At 36.3% G+C, this 20,184-nt stretch overlaps 2 protein-coding genes across 2 annotated transcripts; both read right to left on the bottom strand.

Annotated features, from left to right (window-relative positions):
- Positions 1 to 3,743: 3,743 nt before the first annotated feature.
- Positions 3,744 to 12,053, bottom strand: LOC108674106 (serine/threonine-protein kinase Sgk2). Its single transcript, XM_018162010.2, has 8 exons — positions 11,756 to 12,053; positions 11,108 to 11,158; positions 9,820 to 9,925; positions 8,762 to 8,929; positions 8,191 to 8,289; positions 7,094 to 7,438; positions 5,378 to 5,518; positions 3,744 to 4,616 (listed from the first exon to the last, which is right to left on the bottom strand). Exons 1-8 carry the CDS (start codon positions 11,953 to 11,955, stop codon positions 4,407 to 4,409), a joined length of 1,320 nt encoding a protein of 439 aa, XP_018017499.1. The 5' UTR covers positions 11,956 to 12,053; the 3' UTR covers positions 3,744 to 4,406.
- On the bottom strand, positions 11,963 to 18,509 carry LOC108674110. Its single transcript, XM_018162014.2, has 5 exons — positions 17,669 to 18,509; positions 13,753 to 13,848; positions 13,111 to 13,235; positions 12,041 to 12,808; positions 11,963 to 11,993 (listed from the first exon to the last, which is right to left on the bottom strand). The coding sequence occupies exons 1-5, from the start codon at positions 18,191 to 18,193 to the stop codon at positions 11,963 to 11,965; spliced, it is 1,545 nt and encodes a 514-aa protein (XP_018017503.1). The 5' UTR covers positions 18,194 to 18,509.
- Positions 18,510 to 20,184: the final 1,675 nt, after the last annotated feature.

Below are 20,184 nucleotides of genomic sequence, written 5' to 3' on the forward strand. Positions count from 1 at the left end.
TAGAATTAATTAAACATAATGAAACCGATTATTAAATATTCGTGACGCTTGTGGCTGCATTACTGTTAAATTTTATCATCGTTTATTTCTGTAAAAAATACCACGACTTATTATGAAATTTATCCAGCTTCCAATTATAAAACTTACGATGATTCGAGTGGTGGTCTCGCACCTTCGTCTCTTCGTCGCCTGGTAGCGGGAAATTCTTCGTCACGACCGGCAACAAACTTTGGTTCTCGTCTTGTTGTTGGTTCCGATTGTCGGTTCGAATTAGATTTGGTTCATCGTTATTGAAATATGAGACTCGAGAACGCAGAAATGTAGACGAATTTGTTTGGTTTTGAGACAAAATTGCAGATTTTTTTGCATCGACAAAATATTCTTTCTCTTCATTTTTATTTGACAAAACTTTCGTCCCAGAATTGCGGAGTATTTCACCTTCATTATTCCCAGGACTAAATTTCATTTTATTTATAATAATATTTTCCTCGGTATTAACCATGGCCGGGAATTCTTCACTGTTGGCAGCATGTCTGTTATCTTCATGGCTGCTGTTATCAACAGTGACATCAACGTAGTTTGCTTCATCGGCGTCAACGGAACTTTTCAACAACTGTGTAGTCAACATTAAAGCCATCATAACAGTTCCTGCTCTCAACATGATGACTTGCATGTTGAACCAAATATTTATTATAGTTATCATACTTCCCTGCTAGGAAATGTTTCTCATTTTTCACGTAATTTTAATTTGTTTTTAATGTGAATTACTCGAAACTTCAATAACCCCAAAATCAGTGTTAGAGTTGTTATATATAAATGTAGAATTTATTATTACAAATGCGAATTTCACTTTACACTTTCTAATAAAGCAATGTGTACAGAAGATCGATTCAAATTGATATTTTTAACTAAAACAATGACGATTCAATTTTCATTCACTTTTCGGCCGACGATTCAATTTTCAGACTCGTTGGTTCAAGAGGTGAGTCAAGTTATTGGTTGACTCAAGATTCACTTACTTAAGACTGTTAGGATCAAAATTCATAGGATTTTAATTAATAGACTTGAAATTCGTTGACTCAGGATAGCTCACTGAGGACTCATTGACTAGGGATTCAGTGACTGACTTTTCAACAACTCGGTATTTCTAGATTCAGTTTTCTAATATTTAAATTACTCATGAATTGTAGACTCTAGGTTCGTAGACTCGGTATTCATGGACTCGTGATTCGTAGAATGAAAATTCATATATTCAGGATTCATTGACTCATGATTAGCAGACTCAGAGCTCTAAGATTCGCGTCTGTTTCAAGGACTCGTAATTCGTAGAAAGAAAATTCATATTTTCAATATTCATGGACTCATGATTAGCAGACTCAGGGCTCTAAGATTCCTGTCTGTTCTTCTCTAGGTGGTTCAGGTGACACTGATCTAATCAAGGTCAATCCACGAGCCAGGAGGTCAACCATCGATCGAGGTCCCTTCGATCTAGATCGTATCTCGCACCCGTGAGGTCAACTCGATCATATCATAATTTGGACGATGCTTGCAGCGCTCAAACCTAGATCTGCTGCTGTTGTTATATATAAATATAGAATTTATTATTACAAATGCGAATTTCACTTTACACTTTCTAATAAAGCAATGTGTACAGAAGATCGATTCAAATTGAGCTTTTTAACTAAAACAATGAAATTTTTTCAAGAGCTGTTGACCTAGCATTATCGAAGCAGGATTAGTATTTGTGATAGTAATTTTAATTTTGATCAATTATTATTCATGAAAATTTGAATTCATCTCATGAAAAAATCACCAAAATAGAGCCTGAAATTATTATCAAGACGGCCATCAAAAATAGCATTATTTCACTAATAGTGAAATTGGATTTATGTAATTCAATATTTAATACGAATGTATTAAAATTTTATTATTATTCATTTGTTATTAATCAATTACAATGGGAAAACTTGAATTTACCAACTTGATGATGGTGATTGTCAATTTGATGATGGTGATTGTCAATTTGATGATGGTGATTGTCAATTTGATGATGGTGATCTGTCAACTTGAACGGTATTCATAGGGTACTAAGGATTTCCCCATTTATGATGTTTATTATTTAGAGTGATATTCATACGATATCTTATTCACACATATGAATATTGGTCATAATAATGGTTCTCAAAAAATACTCGGAAATTTTTTATCGCATCTGCACCCTAAACGAATTTATAAAATAAAGTTTCTTTTGGGCATTTTAATAGATCAGGAAATGGGTTATGCAATCGTTAATAAGGGATTTTTTAAGGCATGTGAAACTATTTTTAGGTTATACATATGACGCGATAAAGCGTGTTATTGTGTGTTTATCATGGCATTTATCAACGTTATACAACACGCGCTTGATAAGATCAAGTGGCGAACTGAGCTGTAAACTCCACGGGTGAATTGCGCAGGTGAATAACACGTGGTAAATTACTTCTTGGCACCTCAAATTTAACCAAGTGGTTGACTTAATATTACGGCAGATTTAGGTTATAAGATGGGACCTAATAATTCGGTAGCGACATATATAAACTCTTGTTTATAAATTACAGTTCTGGCCAAAAAAGTTAAGAGATCGTAAGTTCATCAGCCAATCATTGACGGCCTTTCAAGCCAAATCCACCAATCATAGAAAAGAAAATAGAGCGTAAGTACTTACGTTCACTTAATCATAGACAAGAAAATAGAGCGTAAGTACTTACGTTCACTTAGCGAGTTTTGAAAGTATGACCCCTGCACTTTTAGGTGACAAGAAGGGACATCTTTCTCTTCTTGGTACCTCATATACATCAAATTAAATAGCTCTTGTCAGTAAACTAACGACGTTGTATGGTATTATTGTCATCTCAAAGCACGCAAATTTTCGCGATTATGTTAAGAATTATTATATTATTAATGAGGTAATGAAGTACGCGACTATTTTAAGCCTCTATTAGAATTATGTATAATTTTCTATCTTTAACAAGTAATAGGATTCTTGATACATGTTGCCTGAGTGTCATTTTACAATTACAAAATTTTTTTCTTGTAATCATAAATCATTATTAATACCGAAAAAATAATTAAATTTAAAATAATCTATTCACAGCATTAAATTTTTAGCAGATCTAATGCATGAAGCTTGCCTTTTTTTTATTCGTTCACGAATATTGTTTCGGTATTTCAGATGAATTTCCATATTCAAGGATTAAATGAAAGTCTTATTACTGAGTAGAGATTTATTACAATTTCAATTTTTACTCTTAATGAAAAAAAGTTTTATATATATTAAAATTAATCAAAAATTTAAGAATGTTATTGTATTTGATAACGATTCTCTATCATTTGCGTATAAATAATTATTATAGTATTTACATTAATTACGTTACTACGTATTTTCACGGAAGTGCGTCCTTTTAATAACTGTCTAGAATCGTAAAATTTATACACATTTGTTATCAGTTAATAATGCATGGTATAAATTCTTCACAGATATAGCGAATACTCCTCGGTCTATGTATGAGTTTTACATCAATAGATCGTATCAATTAAGCTTTAGGAATTTATGATCTTATACATGACCTTCTGACTATTTTTCTTATTCCGTTAAATCAGACTAATAAAAATTTTAATACGAATAAAACAATTATTTTATGAAATACAAATTTTTATACGAATAAAAAAATTATTTTATGAATAATTACAATACTGTACCCATTAATATTTTTAACAGCTTATTGTGAAGGTATTCAACCCTTTAATTTAATTTACCCTTGTACACAAAGAAATTTACATAGTAGTAGTAAACATACATGTGCCATTTCTTCATCTAACTGCTCTGAAATTTTTACTCTCGGCTGTAAGGATTTCAAAATAAACACGTAATTTATGTTTTTTAATTGTGTGTAACATATCCGTAGTGAAGAAGTTATAATGTAATTTCCATAGGAAATTAATTCGCGTTAATTTTCCACTAAGAGTTTCTGAAGAGTTAAGCGTCTTAATTGCTAAGCATTCTTTTGTAATTTATTTCTCTATCTTGTAGGTATTGTTTTAATACAAAGAAATTTACCTGTTAAATCAGCAAGGTACGTAAATTTCTGTGAAGTTTTCTTTTGTAATATTTATCCTTGATATTTTTGTAATATTTATCCTTGATTACTCAGTGCACAGTGCATTGCAATGTTTTGTATATATTGATCCGTACTTATTTGTGGCATAGTTCTGGTTATTGCTTACTATTTTTTTTTTGGTTCTGGTTATTTTTCTTCTATCAGGATAAATGAGTTAATTTTCCCTTAACTAGAATGAGCTATAAGCAAACTGAGAACCTTTGGCGGGTCCCTTACAACATTAATTTACATTCCTTCATAAAATTAATATCATCGATCAATAACTTCACTCTCGAGGTCCGGTCTAGCGTAACTGAAGCCCTTAAAAGGATTGTTTTTGTTATTAAAATTATTATTTATGTTAACGTCAGCCAATTTTGCTGACGCGCGAAGTTCCGGCGCAGGGGAACCGATGCTACCGAGCTGGACCGGCTCCCGTGTGAAGCTCGGGTCGATGTTACGGGTGTCCGTGTCGCTGGTCTGTAAAAATACGGGATAATTGTCACGGTGCATGTCACGGTGCATGTCACGGTGCATGTCACGGTGCATGTCACGGTGCATGTCACGGTGCATGTCACGGTGCATGTCACGGTGCATGTCACGGTGTATGTCACGGTGCATGTCACGGTACATGTCACGGTGCATGTCACGGTGCATGTCACCGTACATGTCACGGTGCATGTCACGGTACATGTCACGGTGCATGTCATTATACGAGTACATGTATAATGTACATATGTAACTTCTTAGAAAGATCGAGCACATATCGTAACACTCTGACTCACGACTCAGACTCTAAAAGTTACGATTCTACGACTCACAACTCCACAACTCCCGACTCACGACTCCACAACTCCCGACTCACGACTCCACAACTCCGACTCTACGACTCACGACTCCACGACTCACACTCGCGACTCCACAACTCACGACTCACGACTCACGACTCCACAACTCACGACTCATCACTCACGACTCCACGACTCCACAACTAATAACTCACGACTCCACATCTAACGACTCACGACTCACGACTCACGACTCCACGACTCACGACTCCACAACTCACGACTCACGACTCCACAACTCACGACTCCACAACTCACGACTCCACGACTCCACAACTCACGACTCCACAACTCACGACTCCACAACTCACGACTCCACGACTCCACGACTCACGACTCCACGACTCACGACTCACGACTCCAGGACTCACGACTCACGACTCCACGACTCACGACTCTGGGCACGAAGGGTGGCCTCATCTTGCGCTGCTCTACGAGGGCCCAGTCCACAGCGCGGAAGAACTCGTGGCCTTTGATGGCCTCGCCGTCCTCGGGGCCTCCGCCCAGCCGCTCCTCCGGGGCCTTCTTCAGCAGCTGAAGGCAGGTAATACAATATTGTACTAATGGTCATGAAGCAGTGAGCAGGTACTAAAAGCAGGTACTAATAGCAGGTACTTCAATATTGTACTGATGATCATAAATCAATCAGTTGTTAAGTAATTAAAATCAATACTTAATTTATATATCTGATTCAATGTAGCCGCCAAGGTCTTCTTCAGCAGCTGAAGGCAGGTACTTCAATATTGTACTAATGGTCATTAAATAATAATTAAATAATTAAAATTAGTAATTAATTTATATATCTGATTCAATGTAGCCTCCAAGGTCTTCTTCAGCAGCTGAGAGCAAGTACGGTACTTCAATATTGTACTAATGGTCATGAAGCAGTGAGCAGGTACTAAAAGCAGGTACTTCAATATTGTACTAATGGTCATGAAGCAGTAAGCAGGTACTAAAAGCAGGTACTTCAATATTGTACTAATGGTCATTAAGCAGTAAGTTGTTAAATAATTAAAGTTAATCAGTAATTTAGATGTCTGATTCAATTTAGCCTCCAAGGCCTTCTTCAGCAGCTAATAACAGGTACTTCAATACTTTACTAATGATCATTAAGCAATCAGTTGTTAAATAATTGGAGTTAATAATTAATTTATGAATGTAATTCAATGTAGCCTCCTGAGCCTTCTACTGCAGCTGAAAGCAGGTACTTCACTAGTCAGTAAAATAAATGAGTAAAATTATCCAAATAGTCACACTCTTTTTCCACGTAGCAAAGATATTCCTTTTCGTCTGGTCAAACTAGGTCAGGATGACCCATAAACGTGCAAAAATGCATCTATTTTTAGCGCATTTTTCATTGATGGAAAAAATGCACTATTGTGCTCGCCATGTCCGTTTGTCTGTCTGTCCGTCTGTCCGGCCGTCCGTGACCTCAAGTTTTCGTCGACGATAAATTGCGCTCTGTCACTCACTGCAGTGAGTACTGAGTTATATATTTTTTTAATTTCAGATGTTTTTTTGTTCATTCCTTCAAAACGGTACTTATGATTATGCAAGCCATAATTAAACAATTCGAATTAATCATCAATAATTAATTTCGATAAGTGATTAAGTCATTGATACCCGCTAACAATTATGTAATTAGTTAAAAAGTAAACCTATGATAAATTGAATTCTCATAATTTAAGGCAACATAAAACATACACATTCAGATGACTTAGAGCTCATGTTTCTTTTTTTAATAAGATTTAAAAAATTATATAGGAACCCAGTAAGCAGTAATAGAAGCCCAGTAATCTTTAATATGGTTGTTTCAAATGAGAAAACTTTTTACGATAAATTTTTCTTATTGAAAATATTCTGGCACTGAATGATCGGCTACATGAACACAACCAAACTGGAAAAATTCCATGACAGCTGAAAAAGTTAAAGGCTCCATGAAAAAGTTGTATTTTCAATTGTAAAACAATGCAAAAACATCCAGTAAGAAATATTGAAAATCTCAGAGTAAAATTACTAAAATTGTGAAGGTACAGTCAATTTTTATTTAATAATGGAAGTTATTTATATCAATATTAATATTGTCCCCAGAAAAAATCAAGTAGTCACCCCTGTAAGTAAGTTCCTTGCTCTGGCAGAGGCGCTGTTCTTCAGCTTCAGCGGCTTCGACACGATGGCTTCATACATGACCATCTGGTTGGTGGAGTAGAAAGGTGGTAGACCGTAGAGCATTTCGTAGAGTACTGCACCCAACGTCCACCAGTCCACTACCCGAGTGTAGGGCTTCTTGAGTAGTATTTCAGGTGCCAAGTACTCCGGAGTACCACAAAATGTACCAGTTCTACACGAGCTGTTCTGAAGGCCTTCTTTGCACAGCCCGAAGTCGGTGAGAACAACGTGGCCTTCTCGGTCAAGTAGCAAGTTCTCGGGCTTCAGGTCCCGGTACACGATACCCTGTGGGTAGTTGAGTATCTACTTTACTACTGCCCTGTGGGTAGTAAAGTATCTACTTTACTACCGCCCTGTGGGTAGCAAATTATCTACTTTACTACTGCCTGTGCGTACTTAATTAAGTATCTACTTTACAACTGTCCTGTGGGTAGTTAAGTACCTATTTTATTACTGCCCTGTGTGTAGTTAAGTACCTACATTACTACTGCCTTGTGGGTAGCAAAGTACCTACTTTACTACTGCCCTGTGGGTAGTTAAGTACCAATTTTACTACTGCCCTGTAGGTAGTAAAGTAACTACTTTACAACTGCCCTGTGGGTAGTATTGTATATTATTTACTGTGATGTTAGGCCACTAGGTACACGATATCCAAGACTATTACAGAACCTACCGTACTTCGTAAGTACACCTTACCTACTAACTGCGCGAAGGAACTTAGTTCTGGGTCCCGTAAATAATACCTGTTAAACTATACAGCCATCAACTATCCAATATGTCATGAACCTGCCATAGTCAGCAGAAAAGTTCTAGCTAAGCTGCACCACTACTAGTTTATCTTCACATTTTCAGCTAATGTATAAACCGAAATATTTATCCTATAATTCCTATTAAAATCGATCATGAAACTTATTTATGAAGTAATGAAGCAACGTTAACGATATGAATATATTTAGGTTTTTATTATCTGAACATTATGTTCCTATCATCTCAAATGATCTTTTTTACATCACAACATGAATGTGGCATGTGTTCACCTTAGTGTGCATGTAGGTGAGCGCACAACATATTTCTGCGGCGTAGAACATCGCACGAGGTTCTACGAACACGCGTTCTCGCTGCAGGTGGTAGAACAACTGCAAGAACACATATGCGTTCATCAATTCTACGTGATATTGAGAACAATAACCAATGTCATAAAATTTTTAAATTCTTACTCATGACCATCATTATTAGCGTTGGAAGAAAAAATACCAATACCAAAATTTGAAAAACGTTGTTTCCCTAAATTTAGGAATTCATATAATTTTGAAGTATGTTACTTTTTCAGCGAAATTACTTGAAGCAATTTATAACGTATTAATAAGTGTTCAATTACTTCTATTAATGCCGCAGTAAAGATAAGGTGTTCTTCAATTAAATCAAATAAAAAGCCCACGCGATAACGTTAATTAATGTCTCCTTATACATCGGTCTAAATAACACCGAAGTGTAATAATTAGTATCTTAATAGACGTAAACGGCTTATTTAATATTACTAACCAAATTAATAACTCAAACTAATAACTATCAAACAAACTAGAATCTTTTTAAATGCGCTGTAATCACCTCGCCGCCATTAACGAAGTCCAGCACAAAAAATATTTTATGGCGCGTGGTGAATGCGTAGTGAAGCTGTACCAGGTATGGGTGGTGAAGAACCTTGATGAGAACTGAGCGCTCGCTGAGTACATGTTGAGTCTCCTTACGGCGCGAGATGACGCGCTTACTCAGCATCTGAGTACGTAGTACATGAGTAATGAAGGAGGTTTACCGGTTAGTTCACTGTAGTTATTTACCAATTAGTTGGTAACTAATTAATTTATTTTTACCCAATTAATTCAATAGTATTAGTTCGTAGTTTGGATATTTCAAATTTAGGGTACCCTAAGGTACCCCAGACTAGGGTACTACACCACTCTAAGGTACACCAGACTAGGGTACTACACCACCCTAAGGTACCACAAACTAGGGTACTACACCACTCTAAGGTACCCCCAGACTAGGGTACCACACCATCCTAAGGTACCCCAGACCAGGGTACTACACCACCTAAAGGTACCCCAGACTAGGGTACTACACCACCCTAAGGTACCCCAGATTAGGGTACTACACCACCCTACCAGACTAGGGTACTACACCACCCTAAGGTACCCAGACTAGGGTACTACACCACTCTAAGGCATCCCAGACTAGGGTACTACACCACCCTAAGGTACCCAGACTAGGGTACTACACCACTCTAAGGTACCCCAAACTAGGGTACTACAAGTACCTAAAGGTAACCAGACTAGGGTACTACACCACCATAAAGTACCCCAGACTAGGGTACTACACCACCCTAAGGTATCCCAGACTGGGGTACTACACCACCCTAAGGTACCCCAAACTAGGGTGCTACAAGTACCTAAAGGTAACCAGACTAGGGTACTACACCACCATAAAGTACCCCAGACTGGGGTACTACACCACCCTAAGGTACCCCAGACTAGGGTACTACAAGTACCCTAGTTACCTAGGGTAACTAGGGTGCTTGTAGGGTACTTGTAGTACCTAGGGTACTACAAGTACCCTACTAGTACCCTAGGGTACTACAAGTACCCTCGGGCACTTATATAGGGACCCACCTTGACTGCGTACGCCTTGCCCGAGGCGATGTGCCGGGCCAACAGGACCTGCCCGAAGCTGCCCTTACCGATCACACCCAAGAACTTGAAGTCCGAGGGCGACATCCTTCAGAAAAATATAACTCAGAAAGTTATAAACTTTATAAAACTGCTTCAGAAAAATATAACTCAGAAAGTTATAAACTTTATAAAACTGCTTCAGAAAAATATAACTCAGAAAGTTATAAACTTTATAAAACTGCTTCAGAAAAATATAACTCAGAAAGTTATAAACTTTATAAAACTGCTTCAGAAAAATATAANGACAGACAGACAGACAGACAGACAGACAGACAGACAGACAGACAGACAGACAGACGGGCAGACAGACAGACAGGCAGACGGACAGACGGACAGACAGACAGACAGACAGACAGACAGACAGACATGGCGAGCACAATAGTGCATTTTTTCCAAAAATGAGAAAATGCGCTAAGAAGTAGCAACACTACATTAGTTTCTTCCATCGTAACCATCATCACGGTAACCATCATTATTATCATCCCTACTCAGTTGGCTAATAACATGCAATTGATCCTACGCTAATAATTTGTTGTTCAGATTTTTTTTAAATATCACAACTGTTTAACGCAAGATCTCTATTTAATTAATTTTATCTTTAATTTTATGATTGGCTTGTGTTTCAAAAGTTACGTTTAACATAAGTTGATTAATTAAAATTTCTTCGGGGCGGCAGAGATAGAAGAGATAGTCGTAAACTTATCAGTTATAAGGAACTTATCATCGATAAATGACCGGCAACATTGATCTCGATAGATCTTATTATTGTAGATGAGAATTACTATTTTAAATGAAGGTTATTAAATTTTCCTTTTCTGAATCACCGTATAAAAGTTTCTATCTCTAGATCACCGTAATGAAATTTCTTTCTATAAATCACTGTATTAAAATATGATCTGCCTCTTAATTATCGTATTAATGTTTCCTCCTAAATCGCCGTAATGAATTTTCTTTCTATAAGTCACCGTATTAAATGATCTGCCTCGTAATCACCGTATTAAAAGTTCAGAGAAATTACTCGTCTAATTATTCATCCAGAGCATAAACATATACAATTTGGTCGAACTAAAGTACATAATTTTGTAATCAAAAAATGAATTGAAGTCGTGCATTGAAAATGCATTGAAGTCGGGCATTGAAAAATCTTTATATTGTATGATAAGTAGTTATAAATAAATAAATAAATAAATAAATAAATAAATAAAACTGTTATGGAAATAAAACTTACGTTTCCTGGGGACCATCCAGGTTGTCCAGGTTGATGGAGGAATGGCGGCCGCTGCAGGAGAGAAAAATATTTATTTAGCATCTTTAATTCAAAAAATTTTTTATGAAATTTTAATGAAAATATATGGAAAATTAAAAAGTAATTGAATTGAAATGTGTGTACATAATTAAGAATCACTATGAGAAACAATTGGGAAATTGACTAACGCTTTTGATTAGTAGTAATCAAAGAACATGATCTAATATATTCTAGAGAGTATTAGTTAATATTCATGATTGGATAAGCATTCAGTTGTGCTTGGACAAGATAAACATATTTCTGACCGAATTTACACAAATTTCGGGAAAATACGCTGTAAATCGATTCAAATCTTTCGAAAGAATAATACAAAAGGTAAATATTAAAAATTCAAACGTTCTATATGACATTTATAGCTGCGTAGCTTTTGAAATGCCCAAAAAAGTTAATATGAATAATTAACATTATAAACAGTTGCTTTTCTAAAAAAAAATTTTAAACAGCTGCTTTTTATAAACATTCTGTAAACAGTTGCTTTTATATAGAAATTCTGATAACTGTTGCTTTTATATATAAATAAACAGTTGCTTTTATATAGAAATTCTGATTATTAAAGTAACGGTTACTTACCGCCGACTCCGTGCAGCACGTGCAGCTGCTGCAGCTGCAGCATGTGCAGCAGATGCTGCAGCTGAACCAGCGTAAGTGCTACCATTACTACCACAAGTGGTAGTTGTTACATATTCACTACTTGCAGGGCTAAGTAGCAACGGCGAAGCGTTCCTACTTGTAGGTCGATCAGAGTTCCTTATTTCGGTACCTGAGGTCATATTGGTACTACTGGTACGTAGGTTTTCCTGAACTTCTCCTTCGTACGGAGGTGGAGGAGTAGACGTAGGAAGTGGAGGAGTGGACGTAGGAAGTGGAAGAGTGGAAGAAGGAAGTGGAGGGAATAATAGGAATTGAGGAGAAAGCAAGAATTGTGGTTTATCTGTTGGTATAGACGTTGAAGGGACTGGTGGTGTAGGAGATGGTGTGGTTGTGATGGTTGGGATGGTTGCATTAGGTGCCCAAGGGTCGGTACGGGTGAGGGGTTTGTGAACCCCAACTAGATCCTCAACCCCAACAGAACTGTCAGAGTTCAACTTCACGAAAGAACCACGGGTTGGAGTCCTTGACAATTCACCATTTTTGTGGCCAGATTCAATTTTCTTGGTCGAAGAATCTTTGCATTTGGCCGTTAACCCTCCTTCTGCATCGGTTCTCAAGGCCCTCGGGCTTGGGGTTCTCTCGAGAGGTTCAAGAACCATCTTCCCGTGGTTGGGTTCGTATGAACCTTCGGCAGGTTCCCTCTCCAGAACCAGTTCCCCGAGGGTTGGTTCGTACGATAGGTTGATGTTGATATTCATTCTTGAACCAGAAACTTGTGCACACAAGGTGTTGGTGCTGCTGTCGTTGCTGATGTCAGTGACGTTTGTGGTGTTGCGGGACTGATTGACATCATTTGTGTGTACAACACCACTGACATCAGTGGTGCTGCCTTCACTTGTCGTGTAGCTGACACTGTATTCACTACTGCATGTCGTGCTGCAGGCGTCGGCTGACGTTTCGTCAGCAACGCTGACGTTGTTTTTCGACTGTACAGTCAGCCGATCAACATCGAAGAACTGCAGAACCACTGAACTGCAGACGCAAGAACTTTTTGTTATGAAATAAATATTTCCAGATATATAGTAATAAATATATTAGTATTCTATACATAACTGTGAATTTCTCAATTTAAGTGATAGATAGCCTGTATGAGAAACTTATAAAAACAATTTATTAGATAACACATTACAATTTGTTGAAATAACTTATATAAATTTGGTATGATAAAGCGAAAAAAACACATCTTGGTCACTGGAATAAATGATAAAATGGCAAACACATTTTGCGAGATCTGAGTCAAGAATTGATTCATTTCGACACACTGAGTGACTTACTCATGAAGCAGGTGTTGCTGAGTCAGCACGAAATGCAGCACGTTACTCAAGTGTTGAATGGACTCATCTTGAGTCTCCAGCAACAGCTGTAAGCTGGCGCCAGCAGCACTGCCATCGTTCTCATTCTGCATATTTCCATATATGCATTTTAATTCAACATTTTGATTTATTAAAGCTTATGTCTCAATCATTATGCGTATACTTTATAAAATCCCATTTAAATTTTGAATTTCTAGGTAACGATGTTTATTTGTGACCTAAATGAGATTATAATGTCAGTTTTTTCATGGATATATTTTTCTAAATCGCGGTAATTAATAACTTTATTTAATAATCCAACAAGAATCTCACCTTAATTTTAAGGGGTCTACCACCTAACCCCTGCCCCCTCACCTTAAATTTAAGGGGTCTAACCCCCCGCCTCCTCACCTTAACTTTAAGGGGTCTAACCCCGGCACCGCGCCTTAATTTTAAGGGGTCTAAGCCCCCGCCCCCTCACCTTAACTTTAAGGGGTCTACCCCCCGCCCCCTCACCTTAATTTTAAGGGGTCTAACCCCCCGCCCCCTCACCTTAACTTTAAGGTGGTCTAACCCCCGCGCCCTGACCTTAACTTTAAGGGGTCTAACCCCCCGTCCCCTCACCTTAACTTTAAGGTGGTCTATCAACTCGACAAAATCACGGCCGGTCTTGCGCAGCGTCCAGCTGCCTCCACGCACCTCAACCTTCACCAGCACAGCCTGCGTCGTGACGTGTAATGGTTGTTATAAATTTAGCAGTTTTTAATTAATGTTCTTAATTATTGATTAATCATTAATTAAAGAATAATTTAGTAATTATTGATTAAGTTGTTAATTGATGATTAAATGGTAATTAATGATTAACTTAATAATTAATTATTAATTTGTTAATTAATGATTCTAATGTTGATTAATGATTAATTAGTTAATTAATGATTAATATGATAATTAATTATTAATTCGTTTATAAATTATTTTTATGTTAATTAATGATTCATTTGCTACTTAATAAATAATTTGTTAATTAATGAATAATATGTCAATTAATGAATAATGTGTTAATTAATGATTAATCTGTTAATTAATGAATAATATGTTAATTAATGATTAATTTGTTAATGAATGAAATGTTTTCATTCATTGATCAGCTGCTGGTAATTGATCTGTTATTATTGTAATTTATACGTTGCTAATTATTGATCTATTGTTAATAACTGATCTTAATAGACAATATCTACGCTCATTTTGCCGTTTCTGCGTAGGTCACCCTGACTCAGTTTAGCCAGACTTAAGAGCATTTCAGTGCTACGTCAACTCTCTAGCTCTCCGCACTATGGGTGAGAAAGTGTGCTACTATTTAGACAATAAACCCTTTCATTTTTATGAGTTTGCCGGTCGTTAGGTGATTATCACCACTCCAGGGTTCAGGTGAGATAGCTTATCAGCTAACAACAGCTGGACATCCCCACAGCTGGTGGAGGGGTCGACTGTACCGCCTGTCCCGCTTTTTCCTACTCTAACCTCAATCACGAAATAAAAAAAAATAAAAAATATTCATGAGAATATTCATAGACGAAGATATTCATTCATGTGAAGAACAGCATTCATCTCGTGTCCCATATTAATAATATTTAATATAATCTTTCCACTATTTCTGATATATTTCATTTCTAATATTTAGTTTTATATGTCTAACAAAACATATGTTGATTGCAACGAGGTAGCTGTGTTCCCTGCCTGGTTTTTAGAGCATCGCAGTGGAGGATGTTCATATAGATTCTAGATGAATAATAGATGTAATTCTATAGATATGATAGATGTAAATCTATAGGTAGGGTGGATGTAATTATAGAGGTAAGAAAGATGTTCAAAGTTACCTACTATAGTGAATGCATGAATGTTTATGGTAGTGAAAGCTTTCCACAGTGAGTGCTTGTGGTAGTGAAAGCTTTCCATAGTGAAAGTTTATGGTATAGTGAAAGCTTTCCACAGTGAATGCTTATGGTAGTGAAAGCTTTCCTCAGTGAATGCTTATGGTAGTGAAAGCTTTCCACAGTGAATGCTTATGGTAGTGAAAGCTTTCCACAGTAAATGCTTCTGGTAGTGAAAACTTTCCACAGTGAAAGTTTATGGTAGCGAAAGCTTTCCACAGTGAATACTTATGATAGTGAAAGCTTTCCACAGTGAGTGCTTATGGTAGTGAAAGCTTTCCACAGTGAATGCTTATGGTAGTGAAAGCTTTCCACAGTGAGTGCTTATGGTAGTGAAAGCTTTCCACAGTGAGTGCTTATGGTAGTGAAAACTTTCCACAGTGAATGCTTATGGTAGTGAAAGCTTTCCACAGTGAGTGCTTATGGTAGTGAAAGCTTTCCACAGTGAATACTTGTGGAAATACTTGTGTACCAAGATAATCAAGATTGCTAAGGTAGTGAAAGCTTTCCACAGTGAGTGTTTATGGTAGTTTGGAGAGTCATATCCCTAAAGAATAAATTTAGTGCCTAACGTCCATTTCATAATTATTCTCATCAATTTATTTAACATGAAATGATATTTGACATATTTAATAACTTGTTTCTACGAAATGAGTCATGTTACGGAAGCAAATCAAATAACACATTAAACATAAAGAAGGCATGTTATGGACGTTGTGGAAGTGTCTTTTATGGAATTCATATTCATAATTAATTAAAATATTACGGATGATCATGTTATTAAAGTTGGGCAAGCAACGGAATGAGTCAGGGAGTCCGTGTCATTAAACAATTCTCATACGAATTCGGTTTAATTTTCTGATAAATATGAGGCTGAAGTGAATGTAGGATGAATGTGGTTCAGGCATATGAATGTGATTCAGTTATATGAACATGAGTGCAAGGAAAACTGGACTTCCCGAGCAAAATGTCTGACTGTAGATATTGTAAGGGCGGTAGATAACGATATACTACCTCAGGAGTAATCTACTCATGATATACTAACACATGAAGAGTATATGTATATTGCACAACCGTCTAGAGGTAGAAGCCTGTCTGTCTGGCACCTCTCTCCAGTTTTCGGTTCACGTCTGGGATAAAGGTTTTTCTATACAAATATTATTCGCCTAATTACTTTTCAGCGACCGAAGAGTGTTGCTTCACTACGTAATCGTCTGGGCATACGAGTCCGTATATATTTTTACATTTCTCAGCAATTATTAGCAGGTAATATAACCTAACCCTAACTCTAACCCTAACCTAACGAGGTTGGCTTTTTTTGATGTCCGGTAATGTAGTTCATTTATTTTCGTGTCCGGATTTCAAGTACAAACTAATTGCAGAATTAATTACCAGACTCGATTTTGTCCGGTTTTGTACCCCCTGTCCGGTAATGTTACCAATTTTGTCCGGTAATTGTTCGAAATTCTTATAAAAATATATATATATATATATCAATAAATTTTATTCATTAATCTTATTCATGAAATAACTATCATTGAATAATCATACTGAATAGTTATTAATAAATAGTAATCAGTCAATGATTACCTATACAAATTTTTTAGTAGCTATTTACCTTTTTATGTTTTCAGTACTTAACTGTAAGTAGCCAACCGGCAGTTACTGATTGCAATTAGCTGATTCCGTGAATATAATTAAATGTGGATAATTGGCCGTAGATATTCATCACTGGAAAATTGTAAGCACATAATTGAAATGAACGTCAGTTGATAATTGGAGGTAAATTAAATTAACTGCAATATAAAAAAAGAGACATTCAAATTCGGAAAGAGACATTCAAATTTTTGATCAGCTCCCTTATTTTATGGTCCAACATTTGCTTCATTCGGATTCAAAGTTCAGATTGAACTTAATCTCGGTCTGGGAGATTATTTTAGTCATGTTAACGAGGCCCAAATTATTATGAATAAAATGAATTTTCATCTCTTGATATGAAGAAACCTGCAGTTCTGCGCGCAAGCCTCCTTATCGTGAGTGCGATTGTCATGTTATCGTCCTAATTTTATCGATATCACAGAATTTTTCATTTTGTTTTGAAAAACTTTGTTTTCATAGCGGATATTGATAAGTTTACTTAGGAATAGTTAAATAAATAATTAATAATTAATTATGATTAAATGAACTTTTGAAACCTATAATGACTATTTACCGAAGAGTGGACACCGTTTCGGAGTCTTCTATTTATCAAATCTATTAAGAAAATTTGTCTACATTTAAAACTTTTTCCAAAGTAAATAATTTCATTGTATGAAATATTTTCAAAGTAACAGTTTCTACAAAGTTTTTTGTAGAAAATATTTCGAAGTAAGTAAAATATCAAATTTCCTAATTAAATACACAAATTCACAAAGAGTAAAATATAAAATTTCCTAATTAAATTTATATATATCTTCAAATGAAATTTGAAGATATATATAAATGATTTAAATGTATAAATGATTTCAAATGATTTAAATGTATATCTTCAAATGAAATTTACAAATTCACAGTAAAATATAAAATATCATAATTAAATACACAAATTCACAAAGAGTCAGCGTACTTACCGTTGAGCCGTAGTCAGGACTCAGGGCTGACAGACTGACGGTGGTGGCAGCAGAGTACTTCCTTTTGTTGTGGTCGTGTCTGACGTCAGTCGAATCTTTGGTATTGATTCCAATGACTTGTACTTTAACCTCACCGGGTTTAATAACTTTATTGAACCCATTACTATTGGGTACTAGGGGACTACCAACCGGTGATTTTTTATTATTAATATTAGCCTTATTCGAGCGGGCATAGTCCAACCTACCCAGTTGGGTATGGGTATGTACCTTGGCCCCATGTCTCGGGTATCTGCCAACTTGGGCATCGCTCTGGAAACCTAGGTTGTCCCTACCGGTTTTCTTTACGGATTTCGGGATAGGTTTTCTTGAAGGCACTTGATATTTATTGTAAATTCTTTGACCTGTTCCCTTTCCCCCCAAAAGGTGACGATCGTTTGGTTGGTGTCGAGAGAGGGAACTTTGTGCCCTCGTGGGTGAACGGCTGCTAGGGCCCACGCCCCACTCACAGCAACAACTGTTGCCCATAGTTTATTATTGTTGTTTATCTATTAAGACTGTATCTCTATCAGGTTTATATTATTTTATCGTGTACATTGTTTATAGTTCTGTATATCGTGAAATGATGTTGAAAAACAGCAGCGTTAGATCCGCGAACTGGAAATGCTGATTGATCATTAGCCTATTCACACACTCATTTATACTCGGGGTTAATTTCTTCATTTCAGTAGCTTCACTGAATGTTTTTTCATTTTATCAGAGGTATCAAGGATTGTATTCACACATTTAATTTGTTATCAGAAATTTTTAATGAATTTATGAAGTATCATTCATTCTTGTCTCTTAAGTATTGTTATTAACACATCAATGCATCTGTGCGATATTAAAAAATTATTTTCACAGCATGCAATTATCTGTGCGTGTACAAAAAATAATTAACCTTATCTTATCCTATTATCTCGAATTCATTATTAGCAGTAATTGGAAGTAAATTGAAATTTTAATAATTGAATGACTACCTGTTAAAAACCTTTTTGGAAATGAACTCTCGCTTCGATATAAGAAGAAAATATAAACTTTTAATTTGAACAAATTTCCCGCAAAATCAAATAGTTTGTACAGCCCTCGATCGAAATTCTTCGCCCATTTTTGAAATGCCTCCGGATTCCTTGGTTAACGAGTACATTAAATTCCTTATGAAGTTTTGGACGCGATTTTTTAAATTAGTGAAGAGATAAATGATTATAACTGTAACTTACTAACTGAAACTAATAACGAGCTAATAGCCACTAACTACCTAAATTTACATAATTCGAGGCTAACTGCTATTAATAACAAACCAATAGTACGCTAAGTGTAACTGATAACTGGCTGATTGCTTCTATTTATGAACTCAAGTTATAACAAAACTTGCAAATAAGAATACACATAAGCTTTTATTTCACCCTCAACAAGTTAAATTTACCTAGCTCATGTCACTAGCAGACTAGGTACACACACCGTTGTAGGCTGACACTGAAGACGGTGGCTATTCAGACATCAGAGGCTGAGTCTTATCTCTTATCGCGGCCACAATATGGCTGATAAGATGTGGGCTATCTGTGGCATGCAGGCGTGGAGTGCGTTGAGCTTGCATCGGCGTGCATTCCTCGTGATGCTGGCAGTAAACAACATCATGCCACGCAATGCAAGTTGTTGGTAAATGTCATTCCTCGTGATGCTGGTAGTAAACAACATCATTTGTAAACGTCATTCCTCGCGATGCTGGCAGTAAACAACATCATGCCACGCAATACAGGTTGTTGGTAAATGTCATTCCTCGTGATGCTGGTAGTAAATAACATCATGCCACGCAATGCAAGTTGTTGGTAAATGTCATTCCTCGTGATGCTGGCAGTAAACAACATCATGCCACTCAGTAAAGGTCGTTAACTAATAACATTCTCAGTCCCGCTACATAGCCGTATTAAGCGGTTTACAATATATTCTTAGGTTTTTATTATAGAAATTTTATTTTTTGAAATTTTAGGTCTAGAGACAACTTCACTGTTCACGGCCGCACTCTAGGAACGCTGCGCTAGTTATTGTTTGGTGCGACGGAGAAATGTGTCTTGTAATAGTGAAGGATTTTAAGTATGACTATATCATTAGTAAATGTTATTGAGAATAAGATTCAATTGAAATACTGTTTCAATATGATTTTGTTCTACATATCTTAGAGTGAGCCTACATCAATATGATGAAGTAAAATGTCTTGTGAGGTGTTCAGTAAATAATTCAAGTCAGATGCTTAGAGTGCATCTAAAACGCACTTACGTGCACTTCATCATAATTTCGGAATTGTGAAGCTTGATAAATGAATGTTTCATATTTTTAGGAATGATAGTTTATTTCTGAATACCTTGGTGAAAAAAAGCGAGTTTTTGTAGCCAATTGCATATAACTGTTAACTAAATCCTGAGTTTATGTACCGTAGACTTTTTAGGATCCATAGAAAACTGTCAAGTGAACGGCAACCT

This window comes from Hyalella azteca, unplaced genomic scaffold, assembly GCF_000764305.2.
Source record: "Hyalella azteca isolate HAZT.00-mixed unplaced genomic scaffold, Hazt_2.0.2 contig13798, whole genome shotgun sequence".
Taxonomy (NCBI): domain Eukaryota; kingdom Metazoa; phylum Arthropoda; class Malacostraca; order Amphipoda; family Hyalellidae; genus Hyalella; species Hyalella azteca.